Source organism: Cervus elaphus, chromosome 33 (assembly GCF_910594005.1).
Source record: "Cervus elaphus chromosome 33, mCerEla1.1, whole genome shotgun sequence".
Classification (NCBI taxonomy): domain Eukaryota; kingdom Metazoa; phylum Chordata; class Mammalia; order Artiodactyla; family Cervidae; genus Cervus; species Cervus elaphus.
In genome coordinates this window covers 43,344,136-43,364,542 of record NC_057847.1, presented here as the reverse complement: position 1 = coordinate 43,364,542, position 20,407 = coordinate 43,344,136, and the positions used below count along the sequence as shown (strand labels likewise).

The following is a 20,407-nucleotide window of genomic DNA, read 5'->3' as shown; positions in this document are numbered from 1 at the left end:
CAACAAGGCTCATGCTATATTCTAAATCATTATTTTAAACTTTGTAAAAAATAGAATGGAGACTAAAGTGCAAGTGTAGATATTTTGGTCATCAAGAAAATTCATATAATTCATATCATAGATAACATAATTTAAAATAATATGAAATAGTCAGATCCAATATAGATAAATATTTTATAATATAATAATAAAATGAATTCAAATATTTTAAAAATTTTCTTTAAAAAATTTTTTTCTTAAAAACAAAGTTGATACACATTACTACCCAATTTATCTTATTCCACTTGATTTTTGATCGTTAGATTTATGTTAAATAGACCAATAGAATATTAAATCATGCATATCTTTACAAATGTTTAAGAACAATGCACTCATTATTATTCAACTGAGTGATAATAGCTTTAATATTTCATTCTCCCAAGATAAATTCCTCACTGATCACTACCCACTATTTAATCGTACTTTCAGTGTTAGTAATATGTTGTCGAAATGTTTCACGTTGAGCTTTTATTATACTTGGGCTCTCTTTTCTCTTGCCCACTAAGCCTGTCAAAATGCAAATTGCTTTCTCTGACCAAAACTACAGCAGAAGCACTGCCTGGTTCCTTTTTGTGCACATCCACCAACAGGTTTGTTAACAGCTGCTCTTAGGGTCTGTGTATAAATGGAAACTTCAGAATCTTGCAGGACCCAGAGTTTCTCTGTCTGCAGCCCAGGAATCATGTAACAGTGGATGACATTTTTGGCAATGTATAATTAAAGGGCTTGTTTTAGCAAAATTACATACTGTGAAACACATAATAAAAGAGAGGTGGGGAGAGAGTAACATGCATGAGTGTACAATTTAGATTGTGGCAGAGAATGTGAGCACAGCTGGGAGCTTGACAGTTTTGGCTGTGGTTCCTGAGGTCAGATTTAGAAAAACAAACCACTGTGTTTTTCAACATTATCCAGGTGACGAATGAATCAATAAGCTAATTAAAAATATCTTTCCTTCCTTATTCTGCTAATCGAGACTGAGGAAGATTATAAACAGGTCTACAACATGACGAGCCAGAGGTCATCATCTAATTTGGATACAAGCATCACCTTTCAAAGGTATTGATCTTTGGCTTATAGGGGAATAAATTAAGGAGAATTTAAGGGACTCTGACTTGCATTATTCTGAGCACATATGATGCTTCAATTCAGATTGATGGGGTGTAATAAATCTTTAAAACAGGACAGCTTTGGATCAATAGGCTAGCATATTGGATTATAATTCTTTTGGATTCTACTTGTTAACACCTGTTAAGTGTTCATCGTTCGCTAGTAAAAGCAAAGGTAATTCTGTAGTTTAGAAACTTGATTTAGAAAGTAAATTAGAAACTAAAGAGGAGAAATGTATTCTGTTCCATTCCTGACAATTGTACATCCCACAGCTCATTAATAACTTAACATGATTAAATGTGTTCACCGTCATTGGGTGACCTCTTTCTCCACATCTGTTATTGATTACATTTGCCAAAGTCTAAAATGTATAAATGAAATTATACTATATATATACATTTTGATCTAGTGTTTTTTACTTAACATTATCTTATAGGTGAGATTTATCAAAGTTGTTACACATAATTGCAGTTCATTCATTTTCATTGATGTGAGGCTTTCCATAAAAATTCTACATCTTGCTATATCTGAATAATATTGATGGACATTTTACTTATTTTAAATAATAGTGGTTTAAAGATTGTTTTACATGTATCTTGAACATGTGTAAGCATCCTGATAGACATATACATGAATATAGAATTACTGCTTTACAAAGCATATGTATATTTAGCTTCCCTTATATCGCCAATCAATTTTCCAAAAGGAATGTAACAAGTTACACTCCCACCATCAATAAATAACAATTCCATATCTTCCCCAAAGCTTAGAAGTATTAGTATTTTGTTATATTGTAGTAATTCTAGTGAGTACAGAGTTTTATTCAGTATTTCATTTTTTTATTTTCATTTTCCTGATGGTGAAAGACATTGAGCATCTTTTCATGTTGTAAATCATTCAGATAACCTTTATTGAAAGTACCTGCCTGAGTCTTTAGCCTGTTTTTTTATTGGATTGTCTATCTTGATGTCATTGGTATGAAATATTTCTTTTTGTATTCTCAATATCATGCATATGTATGTGTGTACAGACACACATACATTGCCATAAACTCTCTCCCTATGACTTGCCTTTTCTAACTCTAAATAGTGTCTTTTGAGAGAAACAGAATGTCCTAATTTTTTGTTGTGTCATACTTAGCTGACTGTTTATTTGTGGGTATGCCTATATATATACTCTATACTCTGATCCACTACACAGTTCATATTCATGCCCATACTTCACTATATATTCACACTGGAATTTCATGAAAATTAAGTATCTGGTGCTGTAAGACCTCCGGTACCACAATTGTCTTGATTATTGTTAGTAATTTTTATTTTCATGTGTATGGTAGAATCAGTATGCAATTTTTATAAAACACCCTACTGGGAATTCATTGTGAATTACATTAAATCTTTAGGTTCTTGGCCAAAAATTAACAGCTTTACAATGTTACATTCAAACTCATGAATCCATGATCCCAGTTAGTCTTTAATTTCTCTCAAACATGTTTAGATTTTTGTTTTGTTTTTTAGAGACCTTATACAACTTTAGTTATATTTCCAGGTATTTAATATCTTTGTATTTTTGTAATTAGTAACATTTTAGAATTTTTATTATTGGTTTATTTCTGATATTTCTGTTCTCTTCAATTTGCTTTCTCTCTTTGATCATTCTTGTAAGATATTGACTTTGTTAAACTTTATACTCAGCTTTATAATTTCTGTATTTCTCTGTTTTATATTTGTTTTCTACTTCTTTGTTTACCCTTCTTTTTTAATCACTTCTAATTTCCACATTCACTATGTTTGATTTTCTCTTTTATTTCTAACTTTTTGAAATGGATTTTTAATAAATCAGTGTTTTTCAGCCATCTTTTTTCATATTCATTTAATTCTATATTTTTTTCTTTTTCAAATTGAGATTTTATTTCAACTTCTTATGCTTTGCAATAAAAGAGAACAGTTTTTTTTTTGTAGATGAGAATTTGCATACCTTCTACTCAGTCCCAATACATTTATATTTTATATAGACTGTAAAAGGATTTTGAGAGGCCAGAAATCATAATATAGCAGGTAAAAATCATCTAGAATATTTCTGAGTAATTAAATTCTAACTAGTGCCACATAATACTTAGATGCGAAAGAACTATAAAATTATATAATTTATCATCTTAATAAGATTTACAAAGTCCTATGGAAGAAAATATGAATTTTTAAATTGCATATTATTTATTTATCATATTTACATGTTTAATTGTTTAACGAAAATAAAATTTTTATGTTGTATAAATATATTGAAAATTTGCTAATTTTTCAGTGATTGATTAAAATAAATTAGGATTATTGCAAAAGTATTAGACTTAAAGTGTTATGGTAAGATTAATGATAGTTTTCAATTATTGGAAGAGGTTCAAGTAAGTAATGAACAGTTGGTGAACTGTTAATCTATCTTGCAAACTCTGTGCTAAACACTTTGCATACCAAATCTTGCTCAATTCTTGTAAGTATTCTATGAGGTGGGTACTTTATCATCCCCATTTGATAAAGTCAAACTTCTGATTTGCTAAGGGACTTCCAAATTAACAAATCAGATAGATGGAGCAGCTAGAATTTAATACTTTTCTGTCTGTCCTGGGAACACAGTATTTACCAACTCAGGTAAGTTTTTCTTAAGAATAAGAGCACTATTTATTCTTAGATTATAAACACATATTTTACTATAATCTTTATCTCTTCTTTTTAGAATTCTTATCAGTTTATAGACAGTAGTAATATAGATACCCAAATATAAACTCTGAAGTTGCTTTCAAATCACAGGAGTATGCTTAGTCGCTCAGTTGTGTCTGACTCTTTGTGACCCCAGTAACTGTAGCCCGCTAGGCTCCTCTGTCTGCTGGGTTCTCCAGGCAAGAGTACTGGAGGGGGTAGCCATCTCCTTCTCCAGGGGATCTTCCCAACCCAGAGATAGAACCCAGATCTCATACACTGCAGGCTAATTATTTGCCTTCTTTATGGTCTGAGCCACCAGAGAGTTTGAGCCCAAGAGGCTGCAAATAACTAGATCAAACTCGCGGCGGTGGGGGTGGGGGGGGGAATATCTATCTATCTATCTATCTATCTATGTTAAATTTCTTGAGGCTACCAAGGAGTTAAGAGCTGGGTCTCAATCTTTACTCTCAAGGTTTTATTCCCATGTCAAACACTTTGCACTAAGCTCATAATCTATATGCATTGCTTTTTAAATTATGGGCTTCTTTTTTCCTTCAGGTAAATATGCAGGCTTAAACCTCTTTTAGAATAGAATATGTCTAGCTGTTAGGCAGTGAAGAACCACTTTATTGTCTTTGTCATTCTTTTCCTTTGTTACTCCTTCCTCCGGTTGGTTGTCCAGGAACCAATGCAATTCTTTCTCTGCTACAAAAATATATCCATACATTTTACTATCTAGTGTATTGCTTTCAATGTAATCTGTGCTTACATGTCCCTGGTGTTGCTGTTTAGATAGAGTGGTAATCCAAATCACCTCCTGACAATAAACTAATGAAAACTTTTGAACTACTATGTTAACTATGCTCAAGAGCATATTACAAATAGTGACTTTTTGTGTGATTTCTAGGAATATTGTTAGGGTAACAGGGACTGCTTTGAGTTGTGACTGAATCATTTGTCTCAACTTTTTTTGGTGATGTGTGTTGGTTGGTTTCCCTAGGGAAACAGACTGTAAATCAGGTTTGCAAGCAAGAGGTTTAATAGGGTGTTTCCTCAAGCCCACGTGAGGAAAGGGAAGCAGGACTGGCCACACAGTGACAACAGAGGCCTCCATCACTCATTCAGGGAGTCGTGGAGCTGCAGCACCTTTCAGATTTTTCATTTTTGACAACAGGGGGCCTGGGAATTTTAATTATAGCTGATTTACAATGTTCCAGGTATATAGCAAAGTGGTTCAGTTATATATTTCTTCTCAGATTCTTTTCCCTTGTAAGTTATTACAAGATATTGAATATAGTTCACTGTCCTTGTTGTTTATCCATTTTATATACAGTAGTGAGTATCTGTTGATCCCAAGTTCCTAGATTATCCCTCCCTGCCCTTTCTCCTTGGAAACCATAAGTTTGTTTTTGTGTCTGTCTGTTTCTGCTTAGTAAATAAGTTCATTTTATATTAATATCATTTTAAAGATGTAAGTGATACCATATCGTGTGTGTGTGTGTGTGTGTGTGTGTGTGTGAGTCTCTCAGGCGTGTCCAACTCTTTGTGACCCCAAGGACTGTAGCACACCAGGCTCCTCTGTCCATGGGATTCTCAAGGCAAGAGTACTGGAGTGGGTTGCCATTTCCTTCTCCAATACCATATTATATTTATCTTTTTCTGATATACTTCACTTAGTATGATAATCTCTAGGTCCATCTGCTGCTGCTGCTGCTAAGTCACTTCAGTTGTGTCTGACTCTGTGCAACCCCATAGATGGCAGCCCACCAGGTTCTCCCATCCCTGGGATTCTCCAGGCAAGAACACTGAAGTGGGCTGCCATTTCCTTCTCCAATGTATGAAAGTGAAAAGTGAAAGTGAAGTCACTCAGTAGTGTCCGACTCCATCTACATTGCTGCAAATAGCAATATTTCTTTTTTCTGACTCAGTAGTATTGCATTGTCTGTGTGTGTGTATATATATATATATATAAATATATATACACCACGTCTTCATTATCCATTCATCTGTCAATGGACACTTAGGTTGCTTCCACGTCTTGACTATTGTAACTAGTGCTGCTATGAACATTGGAGTGCATGTATCTTTTTGAATTAAAATCTTTATCTTTTTTCGTATATATGGGCTCAGGCCTTTTGAAATCTTCATAAGAACTATCTTTGGATGCTGCTTGCTCTGGAAAGAGCATGTCACCATGATGAGGCAGGTTCCTTTGGCTGTGGGGAATTCTTGGACAGGGATTGGGCTGTGAGCTGTCAGGTAAGGCCTCAGTTCTGAAAGAGGATCTGAATATTGGGCCTCAGTATATATGAATCTTTAAAAGACATGTTTGAAATCAACATGCTAACTACCCCTATCTACTTATATATCTTATGTTCTGAATGGGGCTTTCCATTTTTTAAAACTCAAACTTTTTCACAGCTTTTTTTTAAGTTTCAGTAGTCATTATTTAGGGGCTTCCCCGGTGGTGCTAGTGGCAAAGAATTCACCTGCCACGGTAAGAGGTGCAAGAGACATAGGTGCTAACCCTAGGTCAGAAAGATTTCCTGGAGTAGGAAATGGCAACTTGCTCTAGTAGTCTTGCCCTGTTAAATTCCCTAGACAGAGGAGCCTGTTGGGCTACAGTCCATGGGGTTGCAAAGAATCAGACATGATTGAGCGACTGAAAGCAATTCATTATTTTTTCTCAAAATGTGTAAAAAATGTTCTCTCATTTTGAATATATTTATGCATTTTGAATCAAATAGGTGTCTAGATAGATCTGAAGGAAACAGTACCATATAAAATATAAGCTCAAATGTATTCAAGATTAGTAGTAGAATAATTTCAATTTTAAAACTTAATAATCCCTCAAATATAATATGAAACAATAAAATCATAAAAATAAATATTCTGAAAGTGTATGTAAGCTTTCTTCCAAGTGTTCCTTGATTTTTTGACTCAAAAGGAGATGAAAAGGAATGTTGATATACTTTTATCAACAATAATTATATTAAATAACTTTATATAATACAGGCTTACTCTTTTGAGTATTAAACTTAATTGAAAATTTAACTAAGCCTTTAGGTAAATATACCACAAAAGGACATTTAAAAGTCATGTGTTCATTTCCTCACATATGGAACAAGTCTGAATCCATGATTTTCATTTCTGTGATGTGCTCAGAAAGAATTGTAAATAAATACTGTACAGAATAGTGACTTTCTGACAGTATTCAGAACTGGCTCTTGGAACTGCTAGCATTTATTGAATGCTATGTTCTAGGAACTAAGCTGTGTACCTAATGTATCTTATTTAATTCTCTGCAGGACAAGAAGGTAAGTCCATTAAGGCTGTTTTCCAGATGAGAAATCTGAGACTCAGAGAATTTAATGAAACTGCCTAAGGCTACAAAGATAGAAAATAAAGAAGTCAAGAAATAGATCTGTCTTTATTTGGATCCAACACAGGTTCTTTCTACTATTACCAAGCTATAGAGTAACAAAATTGGTAGTCCCTGAATTGGAAGTTGAGTAGAAAGCAGAATGAATATGATAAGCAGTTCAAGTTTTTGAAACAGTACTCAGAGTCCATTTCTAACCTTTTCTAGAATAAGTGATAACAAAGAGAGGAAATCAACATGAATAAAGGTGTAATTTTTCCAAAGTTTATTATGCATACCAGTTTAATACCTATTGTACAGTCCCATAAAAGAGAATAGGCTGTTTCCTTTCCAAAATCTCCCAAATAATTTTGAGAGATGATGGTTTAAAGAAACAATTTTATTATACAGCAGTATCTTAATATAATAATGTGCTTGTAAACATTTCCCAAAAGAGTGGGGTGTATAAATCACAACTCCAAGTACTTTTGTCAAGAAAAATTTTTTTCTTTTTCCCTTTTTTAAATAGGCTATCTCTCAGCACTCATTTCTTCAGGATACATTTCAGTTCATTCTGTGATATTATGTTAAACATAAATATCCACTACAGAAGAGCAAGTACACCAAAACTATAGCTCCAGGATGACTATAGTGTCATTACACTGAACTGCATGAACTAAAAGAATAAAATCAAACAAAGACTGTATAACACAGTTAGGAAGCTGGGCTGAATTTCATTTAGGAAACCTGCTTAATATATAGTCAGTTCAGTCTTAACTGAATTACACTGAGCAGATCCAAACATCCTTGATTCTTTTCCATGCCAGCCCTGCTTACAATTTAGATACTCTTCACTAAAGCAATCTACAGATTTTGTCAAGCTGGGACTTGGGAGGCATCACAACTGGACTGATGGGGATTTGAGGGACAGAAATGGGGACCAAAGCCTAAGTTCAGCCACATAGAAGTGGGCAGGAGTTTCTCAAGATAAGAATAGCAAGTGTGTTGGCAGCAAAAAGGAGAGAAAAGGGGAGGAGTTGCACATGAATTTTATAGAACTGGGCAAATGAAGGGCAGATCTGAGAAGTCAGCTGAAATAGTGGTCTATGGCACAAATTTTAGTACAGATAACCACATTCCTGGTAATCAGAGAAAAAAAAATGGTTTAAAAAAAGAACCAAAGAAAATGAAAGAACTCAGGCTAATTGCAAGCTATTTGTCAGGACACAGGTCAGACACAGGGCACTAGAAGCAACTTGGGACCAATTCAGTGACTTTCTGAGAGGGGTGGGTCTCCTCATTTCTTTCTGTCCAGAATCAGCTTCTTTGAAGTGCTACAAAAAGGGAGATATTAAGCACCTGAAGCTGAGGAATTGAGATTAGGGGATGAAAGCAGATGGTTACAACAGTTCTCTCTGTACTTATAAGGATATCTTAAAGTAGAGGGGGGCAAGGGTTATCTATAATAAAGGAACAAGAGGAAGATGAGAACTCACATTATTCAAAACCGTATAGTTGAACTGTGGCTACATGCAAAAAATCAGATTGCTTTGTTTTTTTCGATTAATTTCTGAAAACTGTTCACAAATTATTTCATATTTTTCCAGTTCTAAGAAAAATCATTATTATATTTACATAAAATTTTTGAAAACTTTACTGAAAGCATCTACTAGCACTTCTCAATGATAAAGAATTATGAACTGGGAGAGGTGATGTACTAGGTATTTCCCCATTATCCTATTCACTTTTCACCTAAGATCACTGCAAAAAATAAATGTACTAATTAGTGGACATAGACATTCTCTGGAAACAAGTGTGAAGTTCTTATAAGCAAATATTGCTTATTACTTCTAGAAGCATAATGTTTCAATATAAGTACCCCATTATGAGGTTTTTCTCTAACACAAATATTTTGGAGTTTTAGGATATGGCCAAAGTCATGTTACATATGTATTAAAAAGGGTATGATTTTTTAATAGGATAATATTTTGCTTAAAACTTTGTCAATCCTGTGATTACTGGGTATGCACAAAGATTAAATAACATATCATTCATTAACTAACCCTGGGGAATAAATACATCTGGTGTAATATATAAGCTATATAAATGAACAAAAACCTTTGCCTAAACTAAAATAGAGGAGATTGTGTGTGATTGTGTACATAAGCTTGTTTTAACTAAGAGATTAGCTGAAATAACCTGGTTTTGGTCGATGGATTAACTTCCAAGTCTATGTTAAAGAGACTAAACGTAGTGACAGTCGGAGCAGTGATCAGTTCGTGACATTGGGAAATTTGGTTATGATGGATTTTATGAAGTGAATGTGAATTTTACAGTGTATTTACCTTTGAAAACACTTATAAAGTTTTATTGCTGTAACACACAATTAGTTAAAGATTCAAGCCAGAGCACTCCCTTTGTGCATTATAGCATATGTTGTAAATGGCTCTTGGCTGACTTTGCTGAAGTTTATAAAGTTGTTGCAGGACATTCCCTTTGCCAAAAGATAAAATAAATAATGCTTCTGAGTATGTTTTAGGGACATCATTTTATAGTTAGAACCATTCCTAATGGAAAACCTTTAAATTCAACAGTGGCAACATTGAGATAAGGCTAAAAATACCAAGTGGAAAGAATAAAGATGATTTGTGAAACATTTAAAAACATAAAAGAATGTATTTTTGGAAATAGCTCTATAAAATTTACTCTGTGGGGAAATGACCAGATGGTAAGAAGATGAAAGGATATAATTAAGGAATGTCATAAATTATTATGTGATATAGAGGTATGATGCTATTTGCATAAATCAAGGATATATCACCTTCTAACTCAAGTCAAGCTTCAAAATTATAAGTTAAGACAAATCAAAAGTAGATTATTATTATTATTAGGCTGAAAAGGATAAAGAAGGCAAAGTTCCCTCCTCTTTTTCTATCAGCTATCACAAAGAAACTTTTTTGAACTCTGTTCTCTATTAGTAAGTGTAAGTGAGTTGTATATTGCATTGGTAGGTACAAATGGCTTTGAACTGAGAAAAGAAGTCAAGTCTATGCAAGTCAATCATGTTTTAAAATATACAAAAACATATTTGTATGCAGTCCCTGGCAGTCCAGTGGTTAAGACTTCATCTTCCAATGCAGGGGGTGTAGGTACAACCACTGGTCTAGGAACTAAGACCCCACATGCCTCAGGACCAAAAAACCAAAATATAAAACAGAAGCAGTGTTGCTTCAAATTCAATAAGGTCTTTAAAAATGGTCCATATCAAAAAATCTTAAGCATATACATATATATATGTATATGCTTATATATATGTATATAAGCATACAAAATTGGGTACTAATGTCTGTCCTATTTAATATGTAGAATTTGTATGTAGTTATAACATTCAATGAGAATATGTATATGAAAATGCTTTCTTACTGAGCTATTAAAGATAGAAATAGTAGGATAAGAGATGAGTGACTCAGACCTTGAGAAAATATATTTACTAGGTCTTAAGGCAACTTTATTGAGAAATAATTCTCCCAAAATAAAATTCACAGATTTAAGTTACCCTACTCCCATCAAAATATAGAACATTTCTAACTTTGCAGTTGATTCCCCCACTTCCATTCCCCACCCCAGGCTATCATTGATCTGATTTATATCACCATAACTTTATTTTGCCTGCTTAAGAATTTCATAGAAATGGAACCATACATTGCATATTCTCTTTGTCTAGCTTTCTTTATTAACATAATACCAGAGAGATTCATCCATGTTACTGCAATTTGAAAAATTTTTTTATTTTTATTTCTGTGTTGATTCCTACTATTTGAATGGACTACATTTTTTGAAATCCATTCTCTGGTCGGGGGATACTTGCGTTGTTTCTAGTTTTTTTGTTTTTGTGTATTTTTTATTATGATGAATAAAACTTTCATGAACATTCATGTAGAAGTCTGTCTGTAAGCATATGTTTTCATTTCTCTTGGGTAAATACCTAGGAATAAAATTACTGAGTTGCCTACCTGGTATTTACTCATGAGAAGTGAAAACATATGTCCACACACACACACACACACACGCACACACACACAAACTCTGTGCAAATGTTCATGGCAGCTACTTTATTTACATTTTAAGAATCTCCTAGAGGATAAATAAGATTGAGTATGAATGAATAAGGCACATATTCTTCTTTCCTTGTTATTGTGTTCAATTATTCTGTAGTCACTGTGAACTAGTTAATTCTAGGGAAGATAACATAACTGATACGATTGAGAAGGGGATTTCTATCTGTCTCTGGGATTTTAAGGTATTAGTTTAGGCTCTGAGACATGAAAAACCTGGATGTACCTGGAGTGGGGCTAAAAGAAGAAACAGTAAGTTATTATTATATTGGTGTGGAAGCAGACTCAGCATAATCAGCAGCGTAGTCAAAGAGTAGCTATGGCCGTGACAGCAGCATCTCAGATACCAGCTCTAAGTCCTGGAGGCAAAAGTAAGAATATGGGTGCTGCTGATGAGCTGAGGACAAATCTGCTCAGTATAGTGGTCATGGGATGAGAGTCAGTGTTGGCATATACAACACAAGAAGGCCAGAATAAAAGAATCTCTTCAGAGAGCTATTCTTAAGAAAATTCCATAAATAACCTGAGAAATGACTCTGTAGGATATTAATATCTGGCAAGTAAGTTTTGGAGACTCATAGTCTAATAATGTGAATATAAAAAACACACATGTTTTATTTTGTTCTGATTCAGTACAACAGTGGAAATGGATTTTGTTTTTGTTAAATCATGTAATTCATATGTTTAGCTTATAGTATGTGACCTTACAGACATTAACCTAAAGCTAATGATTGGTTCAGGTCATATTCTTATTGAATAATTCTAAGCCCATTCAGCTTTGTAAATGCTCAGAAAATTAGTGGTAAAACTCCACTGGAATATTTCTACCATGGAGTCTTGGATAATTATATGAGGCTGTACTCACCAGTTTTAAAGGTTATTTCCTTCTCTCTGTTTACACCATTACATTGATAAAAATATTGAGATTGTCCATTGATCACTGGAATTAATGTTTCTTCTGGAAAAGTCCAAAGTTTTTCTCCTGTTTTTCTTGGGCTTAAGGAACCTTCATACATTTCTTCATTAAGAATTCCAACTGTAATGAATGCTTGTTACTTATATAGAATTAAAGTCAAAGTACTACAAGACAGACATTACAGTTATAAATTTTCAGTTGGTTTTAACCATGCTATTACACCCACAAGGTAACTGAGAATAAGAAATCCATTGCTGAGTGTATGTGAATTTGTATGCTAAATTATAGATGTACAATGTAAAAAGAACATGGTTCCATCTTTTTGCTTTAAGCAGGTATAATTTAATTTTAATTTTGGATTTTCCCCTGTCATATAATGATCACCATGACTTAAAATGTTAGTCTCCTCTATAATTACAATTCAGTACATTTGAAATCACTAAACTATAACAAAGAACGTCTTTGTAAAAGCCTCCATAGAGTATAGGCTATCACTGGCCAGGCAGGCTTGCCTCCCACTCTCATCACAAAGTCGTGAATAACTAAAAATAATCCTCTAATATGTGGCTGCTGAACCAATGTGTATACATGGGTATTTTTGACTCTTGGTTTGAGAACTGGCCAGAAATCATTACTCGAAACAAAGGACCTTCTTTCCAATTACTGGTTGCCAGGTGCAGTTGTCTGCAGTTCTTATCAAGGTCCCTCTGTGTTACATTTGAGGTATGCCAAAACTTCCTCTTTTATCCATACTTTTTCCTCTTCCACTCATGTTATGTAAGTTCCTTGAATATCAACCTTTCACCCAGTAATTAGAAAATAAACTATGAGACCATAATTTTCTTTAACTTCTTACTAGGCATCATGACCCTTATATAGTTGAAATTTCACTTGAATATGTTTTACATAATTTGATCAACTATTATGAAACCCAAAATTCATAATTTCTAGAATTAAACACAATAAAACTATCATAATTCAGTGTTCATTCATTTATAAAATGTTTACAGAAAAACAAAGACATACCTTTGAATGTAGTGGAGAAATTAACACCTAACTTACAATAAAGCTGGCAAGGTTTAACCTAAAAAAATCAACAAGGGCATACTTTAAAATAATAGAAAATAGATAAGTGTACATATATTTAAAACGATGACCTACAAAAAGTAGACTTTGTATAAAATTTAAAAATATTTCCATTTTCTCCAAAATCAATGCATTTGTTTTGTTTTTCAATAAGTACAAATTTGTTTGGCATATATTATAACAAAAAATAGAGCAAATAGGATATTTAAATAAATTATAGGTTTTACTGTTGTTGAACAATTTGAAAAACTTGAATATTTATATAAGATATGATTAAAACCAATTCCTGAATAATTGACCTCGTCATTATCTCCTGCCTCAAATAGAAAAAGCATCCTTACAAACAGAGACACTGATAATAAAAGAATTGCCTTTGGTCAAATTTAGGAGAGCCAGCTGAATGAGATGGTGCACTGTTCTGTGTGTTGAACAAGTTAGCTGCACTCTGAAATCTGAAAAAGATAAAACCTAGTGGTATTAAAGCATTCAGAGTATTGGCATGATATGTTATAAGGAATATCTTAGACCTAAGATCAAAGATAAAACACTAAAAAAAGCAAAGCACAAGGGAAATTTGCATTACTAAAACAGGTATAACATGACTAAGCCTGAAGACATGAAGGAAAGAGAGAAGATGAAAGCAGTAGCAGATGTCCTGGTGACTGGAACAGTTAGGTACCACTGGGACTTGCTTTTTCAACTCTGCACACGATGTAAGAGAAACCTTGTCTGCAGTAGATTCCACAGAGACACCAGGATGCTTAAAATGTTGGGATTTTTACTCTCTCAAGGTATTGCACGGTAAGAAAAGAAGTGGGAAACACACACATACTCTTTGCAACCCCATGGACTGCAGCATGCCAGGCTTCCTTGTCCTTCACCAACTCCTAGAGTTTGCTCAAACTGATGTCAATTGTGTCAGTGATGACATCTCATCTGCTGTCAACCCCTTCTTATCCTGCCTTCAATCTTTCAGGATCTTTTCTAATGAGTTGGCTCCTTGCATCAAGTGGCCAAAGTATTGGAGCTTCAGCTTCAGCATCAGTCCTACAAATGAATATTCAGGACTGATTCCCATTAAAATTCACTGGTTTGATCTCCTTGCTGTCCAGGAGACTCTCAAGAGTCTTCTCTAACACCACAGTTTGAAAGCATCAGTTCTTTGGTGCTCAGCCTACTCTATGGTCCAACTCTCACATCCATACATGATTACTGGAAAAACAGTAGCTTTGACTATATGGACCTTTGTTAGCAAAGGGATGTCTCAGCTTTTGAATACACTATCTAGATTGGTCATAACTGTTCTTCCAAGGAGCAAGTGTCATTTAATTTCATGGCTACAGTTACCATCCACAGTGATTCTGGAGCCCAAGAAAATGAAGTCTGTCACTGTTTCCATTTTTTCCTCATCTATTTGCAGTGAAGTGATAGGACCAGATGCCATGATCTTTGCTTTCTGAATGTTGATTTTTTTTTATTGTAGTGGTTTTTGTCATACATTGACATGAATCAGCCGTGGATTTACATGTATTCCCTATCCTGATCCCCCCTCCCACCTCCCTCTCCACCCAATTCCTCTGGGTCTTCCCAGTGCACCAGGCCCGAGCACTTGTCTCATGCATCCAGCCTGGGCTGGTGATCTGTTTCACCCTAGATAATATACATGTTTCGATGCTGTTCTCTTGAAACATCTCACCCTCGCCTTGTCGCACAGAGTCCAAAATTCTGTTCTGTACATCTGTGTCTCTTTTTCTGTTTTGCATATAAGGTTATCGTTACCATCTTTCTAAATTCCATATATATGTGTTAGTATACTGTATTGGTCTTTATCTTTCTGGCTTACTTCACTCTGTATAATGGGCTCCAGTTTCATCTGGTTTCCTCGGTGTGTATGCCCAGAAGTGGGATTGCTGGGTCATATGGCAGTTCTATTTCCAGTTTTTTAAGGAATCTCCACACTGTACTCCATAGCGGCTGTACTAGTTTGCATTCCCACCAACAGGTAAGAGGGTTCCCTTTTCTCCACACCCTCTCCAGCATTTATTGCTTGTAGACTTTTGGATAGCAGCCATCCTGACTGGCGTGTAATGGTACCTCATTGTGGTTTTGATTTGCATTTCTCTGATAATGAGTGATGTTGAGCATCTTTTCATGTGTTTGTTAGCCATCTGTATGTCTTCTTTGGAGAAATGTCTGTTTAGTTCTTTGGCCCATTTTTTGAATGTTGATTTTTAAGCCAACTCTTTCACTCTCCTCTTTCACCTTCCTCAAGAGGCTCTTTAGTTCCTCTTTGCTTTCTGTCTTTAGGGTGGTGTCATCTGCATATCTGACATTATTGATATTTCTCCCACAATCTTGATTCCAGATTGTGCTTCATCCATTTCACATGATGTACTCTGCATATAAGTTAAATAAGCAAGATGACAGCCTTGACATATTTATTTCCCAAATTTGAACCAGCCTGTTCTATGTCTGGTTCTAACCGTTGCTTCTTGACTTGCATGCAGGATTCACAAGAGGAAGGTAAGATGGTCTAGTATCCTCACCTCTTAAGAATTTTCCACAGTTTGTTGTGATCCACACAGTCAATGGCTTTAGTGTAGTCAATGAAGCAGAAGCAGATGTTTTATTCGGAATTCTCCTGCTTTTTCTATGATCCAACAGATGTTGGCAATTTGGTCTCTGGTTCTCTGCCTTTTCTAAACCAGCTTGAACTTTTGGAAATTCTTGGTTCACGTACTATTGAAGTCTAGCTTGAAGGATTTTGGGTATTATCTTGCTAGCATGTGAAATAAGTGCAATTGTGCAGTAGTTTGAACATTCTTTGACATTGCCCTGCTTTGGGATTAGAATGAAAACTGACCACAAACTCTTGGAAATTGGGTGAGAATTGCACTATGCTATACTTCCATCATCATGTATTTCTGACTCCTCATGAATACTGATGACAGACTGGAATTGTAATGAAGTAATCATAGGGCATGCAATAATGGAGTCGAGCAACCATTACGAACCTAATTATTAGAATGTCCCTATACCACTGAGACTGTTTCTGTGAACTATACCAAACCCAAGGTCACAAGCTTTTTTCAAAACAAAACAATAGATTGTGCTGGGGAAACTGGACAGCTACATGTAAAAGAGGAAAATTAGAACATTTTAAAACACCATACACAAAATAAACTCAAAATGGATGGAAGACCTAAATGTAAGACTGTAAACCATAAAACTCCTAGAGGAAAACATGGCAGATCACCCTTTGACATATTGATATATAATTGTAGCAATTATTTTTGGATCTGTTTCCTGAAGCAAAGGAAATATAAGCAAAAATAAACAGATGGAACCTAGTTAAGCTTAAAGACTTTTGAATAGCAAAGTAAACCACCAACAAAATGAAAACACCTACTGAATGGGAGACAATATTTGCAAATGATATGACCAATAAAGGATTAATATCCAAAATATATTAACAGTTCATACAACTCAACATCAAGAAAAAAGAAACAACTCAATTAAAAAATAGGCAGAAGATTTTATAAACATTTTTCAAAGATATACAGATGGCCAACAAGCACATGAAAGGATTCTCAATATCATTAATTATCAGAGCAAGGCAACTCAAAGGCACAATGAGATATTACCTCACACTTGTCAGAATGGCTATCATCAAGAAGACCAGAAATAAATGTTGGCAAGGATGTAGAGAAAAGGAAACCCTCCTACTTAGTTGTTGGGAATGTGAATTTGTACAGCCACTATGGAAAACAGTATGGAGGTTCCTCAAAACACTACAAATGGAACTACCATATGACCTAGCAATTCCACTCCTGTGTATATATTAAAACAACAACAACAACACTAATTTGCAAAGATGCATGCACCCTATATGCATAGCAACATTATTTACAATTGTCAAGATATGAAAGCAACATAAGTGTCCATCGATAGATGAATCGATAAAGATGTAGCATATAGATATACAAACAACTCATAACTATAGCCTTGCAGCTTTTTGCCTTTATAAGCCTCCCCATTTTGTAGTAGGTGGAACACAATTTAAGAGCTTCTTGCATCCATGTTTCCCAAGCTGCCATCATATCAAACCCCAAATAGGTACCTCTTGATATCAGTCAGATCTCTGTTTCCATGATTTTGGTTAATAATACAAAATGGTCTGAATTAAGAATGTAATTCAGATGTTCTACACTTCCCTAAGAGGCAGGCTTCATGTCAATGTTTCAGCAAAACCAAAACTTTAGGGGGAAAAAAAAGAGAGAGAGAAGGAATGGCGACAGTTAAAATATAGGACTTAAGAACTGACTATTCTGTCTCCCATTCTCCCGTCTCCTGCGTCAGGCTTGAGCTCCTGCCGATCGTCCACCGTCGCACGTCGCTTGCCGCCATGGCCCTCAGCGATGCTGAAGTGCAGAAGCAGATAAGCACATGATGGCTTTTATTGAACAAGAAGCCAATGAGAAAGCAGAAGAAATTGATGCAAAGGCAGAAGAAGAGTTCAATATTGAGAAAGGTCGTCTTGTGCAAACCCAAAGACTGAAGATTATGGAATATTATGAGAAGAAAGAAAAGCAGATTGAGCAGCAGCAGAAAATTCAGATGTCCAATTTGATGAATCAAGCGAGGCTCAAAGTCCTCAGAGTGAGAGATGACCTTATCACAGACCTACTAAATGAAGCAAAACAGAGACTCAGCAAAGTGGTAAAAGATGCAACCAGGTACCAAGTGCTGCTGGACGGACTAGTCCTCCAGGGTTTGTACCAGTTGCTGGAACCCCGGATGATTGTTCGCTGCAGGAAACAGGATTTTCCTCTAGTGAAGGCTGAAGTGCAAAAAGCAATCCCTGTGTACAAAGTGGCAACCAAAAGAGACGTTGATGTCCAGGTTGATCAGGAGGCCTACCTGCCCCAGGAAATAGCCTGCGGTGTTGAGATCTATAACGGGGACCGCAAGATCAAGGTGTCTGACACACTCGAAAGTCGGCTGGACCTCGTAGCTCTCAGCAGGTGATGCCTGAAGTGCGGGGAGCCTTGTTTGGTGCAAATACCAACAGGAAGTTTTTGGACTAAGCCAGCAAGAGGTGCATGACGTGGATGCTCCCGACATTGGAAGAAACGAGAGGGCCTGATAGCTTCCTCTTTGCTGTCCTCTGCCCTTATTTCTCAGTGGATGCTCTTCTGTAGCTGACATTCTCCTACTGATGGGTAATGATGGGAGTCTCAGTTAGTACAATAGGAAACCTTCCTCTAGCTTGTCTCAAAGTAGCTCAACTTCCCGCCATTCTGTAGCTCGCAGTTGCAGGGCTAGGTGTGGGTGCATGCGTGTCCCTCACCTCCTGCTGTCCTGGGCTCCACCATCCAGCCTACAAGCGGTGGGGTGGTAGACTCAGTCCTCCAGTGCATGTGGGCCTCATCCCTTCCAGCAGCAGCAGCAGCTTCTCGCCTATGTGTTTGGACCTGGAAGTAGTCTGTAAATGTGATTTTAAGGTCTATTCCATGAATCTGCTCTATTTATTAAAACACAACGTGGAGGTGAAAAAAAAAAAAGAAGAACTGACTATTCTCACTTTTCTAGTTCATAACTTTTTTATATAAAAACTAAAATAATGAAAAATTACATTAAAAAGCTAATCAATGATTTTTTTTTTTCCACTAAGGCTTGAAATGCTCCTTTGGGACTCTCAGGAAAGAGAGCCTAGTGAGAAATGTCCAAGTTTCTGCTCTCCTGACTTCTTACAGAACTTATGGGCTCATTTGCTGATCTAATCCTTGGATGTGGTGAGTGATTTCCACACTGCCATCCTGCCACTCTTTACCTAAAAAACTCTCATTTCCTACAAAATTCCTCAAAAATACACTTTTTCATTTCATTCTGTTGCTATATCCCTTTTTTGTTGATGTTCAGTCACCAAGCCCTGTCTAACTGTTCCGCTAAATTCCACTAAACTTCAAATCCCTTGGGAGCATGAACTGGGACTTGACTTTGTATCCCTGGGATCTAATTAGCGCCATTATATTTTAAGATAATTTGATGCAAATTACATTTTTTTAAATTTTTTTATTTATTTATTTTTTATTAGTTGGAGGCTAATTACTTCACAACATTTCAGTGGGTTTTGTCATACATTGATATGAATCAGCCATAGATTTACACATATTAGATAACTTCATGTGCCTTTCCTGAATGGATGATATATCAGTAGAAGCATAAGAATATTTCAGTAGACCTAAGGTATTTTTCTGGATATGCCTAGCATTTTCAAGCTTCTTTTATTTTGTTCTCTGATCACTTTACCATTTCTACCATTACATTTTCTCTCCATCTCTGTATCCAATATAAAACTTCTATTCAGTTTTAAGGTCAAGCTTAATAATGATATATAGCACTGAGTATGTGCTATATACTTGTCGTTTGGTCTAATTTTAGGTAGTTCTCCATGTAAGCATGCTATGATTATGTATTATTACAGTCGGCAGTCTATCTTCTATAGCAATACATCTCGGTCTATCTGGATTACATAGGCTTTTGAGAACCTCCACACGGGGAAAAATTGTTATTCATATATTTCAGTGTAATTTCTTTAGGACTTTGTCTTAAACAGAATTAGATTCCTCTACTTAAAGAAATTTTGAGGATAGAAATTTTGCCCCCAATATTGAGAAAAAATAATCTTACCTTTAGAGGAAGAATTAAAGTATAACCATTTGAAGTCAGTATACTATGAGTATATTTCACATGAATAGCTGTTGTTGTTTTTTTTTTTTTTTGTCTTTGTGGTTTTCCTTCTTTCTATTCCATTTATTTGGTCAATTAAATTCAATGCTATCCTAATTCTAATTTTGTATATAAATTTTGTGAAAAATTTCTGTGCCCAGTTTCTATTAATAGATCTCAATGTTTTACATTTCAGAGGCAACAATTCAAGTCTCAGAGTTTTGGTCCATTACTTCTCTGAAACTACTCTTGCCAAAGTACCTACAACACCTTTGTTACTAAAGACAAAGGACACCTTTTTTTCTCTCACACTGCAACTTTTGAAAACGTATTGCCTCGTGACTACTTCTGCTCT

At 35.2% G+C, this 20,407-nt stretch overlaps 1 protein-coding gene across 1 annotated transcript; it reads left to right on the top strand.

Annotated features, from left to right (window-relative positions):
• Window positions 1-17,652: 17,652 nt before the first annotated feature.
• On the top strand, window positions 17,653-18,507 carry LOC122688391 (V-type proton ATPase subunit E 1-like). Its single transcript, XM_043894384.1, has one exon. It carries the CDS (start codon window positions 17,767-17,769, stop codon window positions 18,346-18,348), a length of 582 nt encoding a protein of 193 aa, XP_043750319.1. The 5' UTR covers window positions 17,653-17,766; the 3' UTR covers window positions 18,349-18,507.
• Window positions 18,508-20,407: the final 1,900 nt, after the last annotated feature.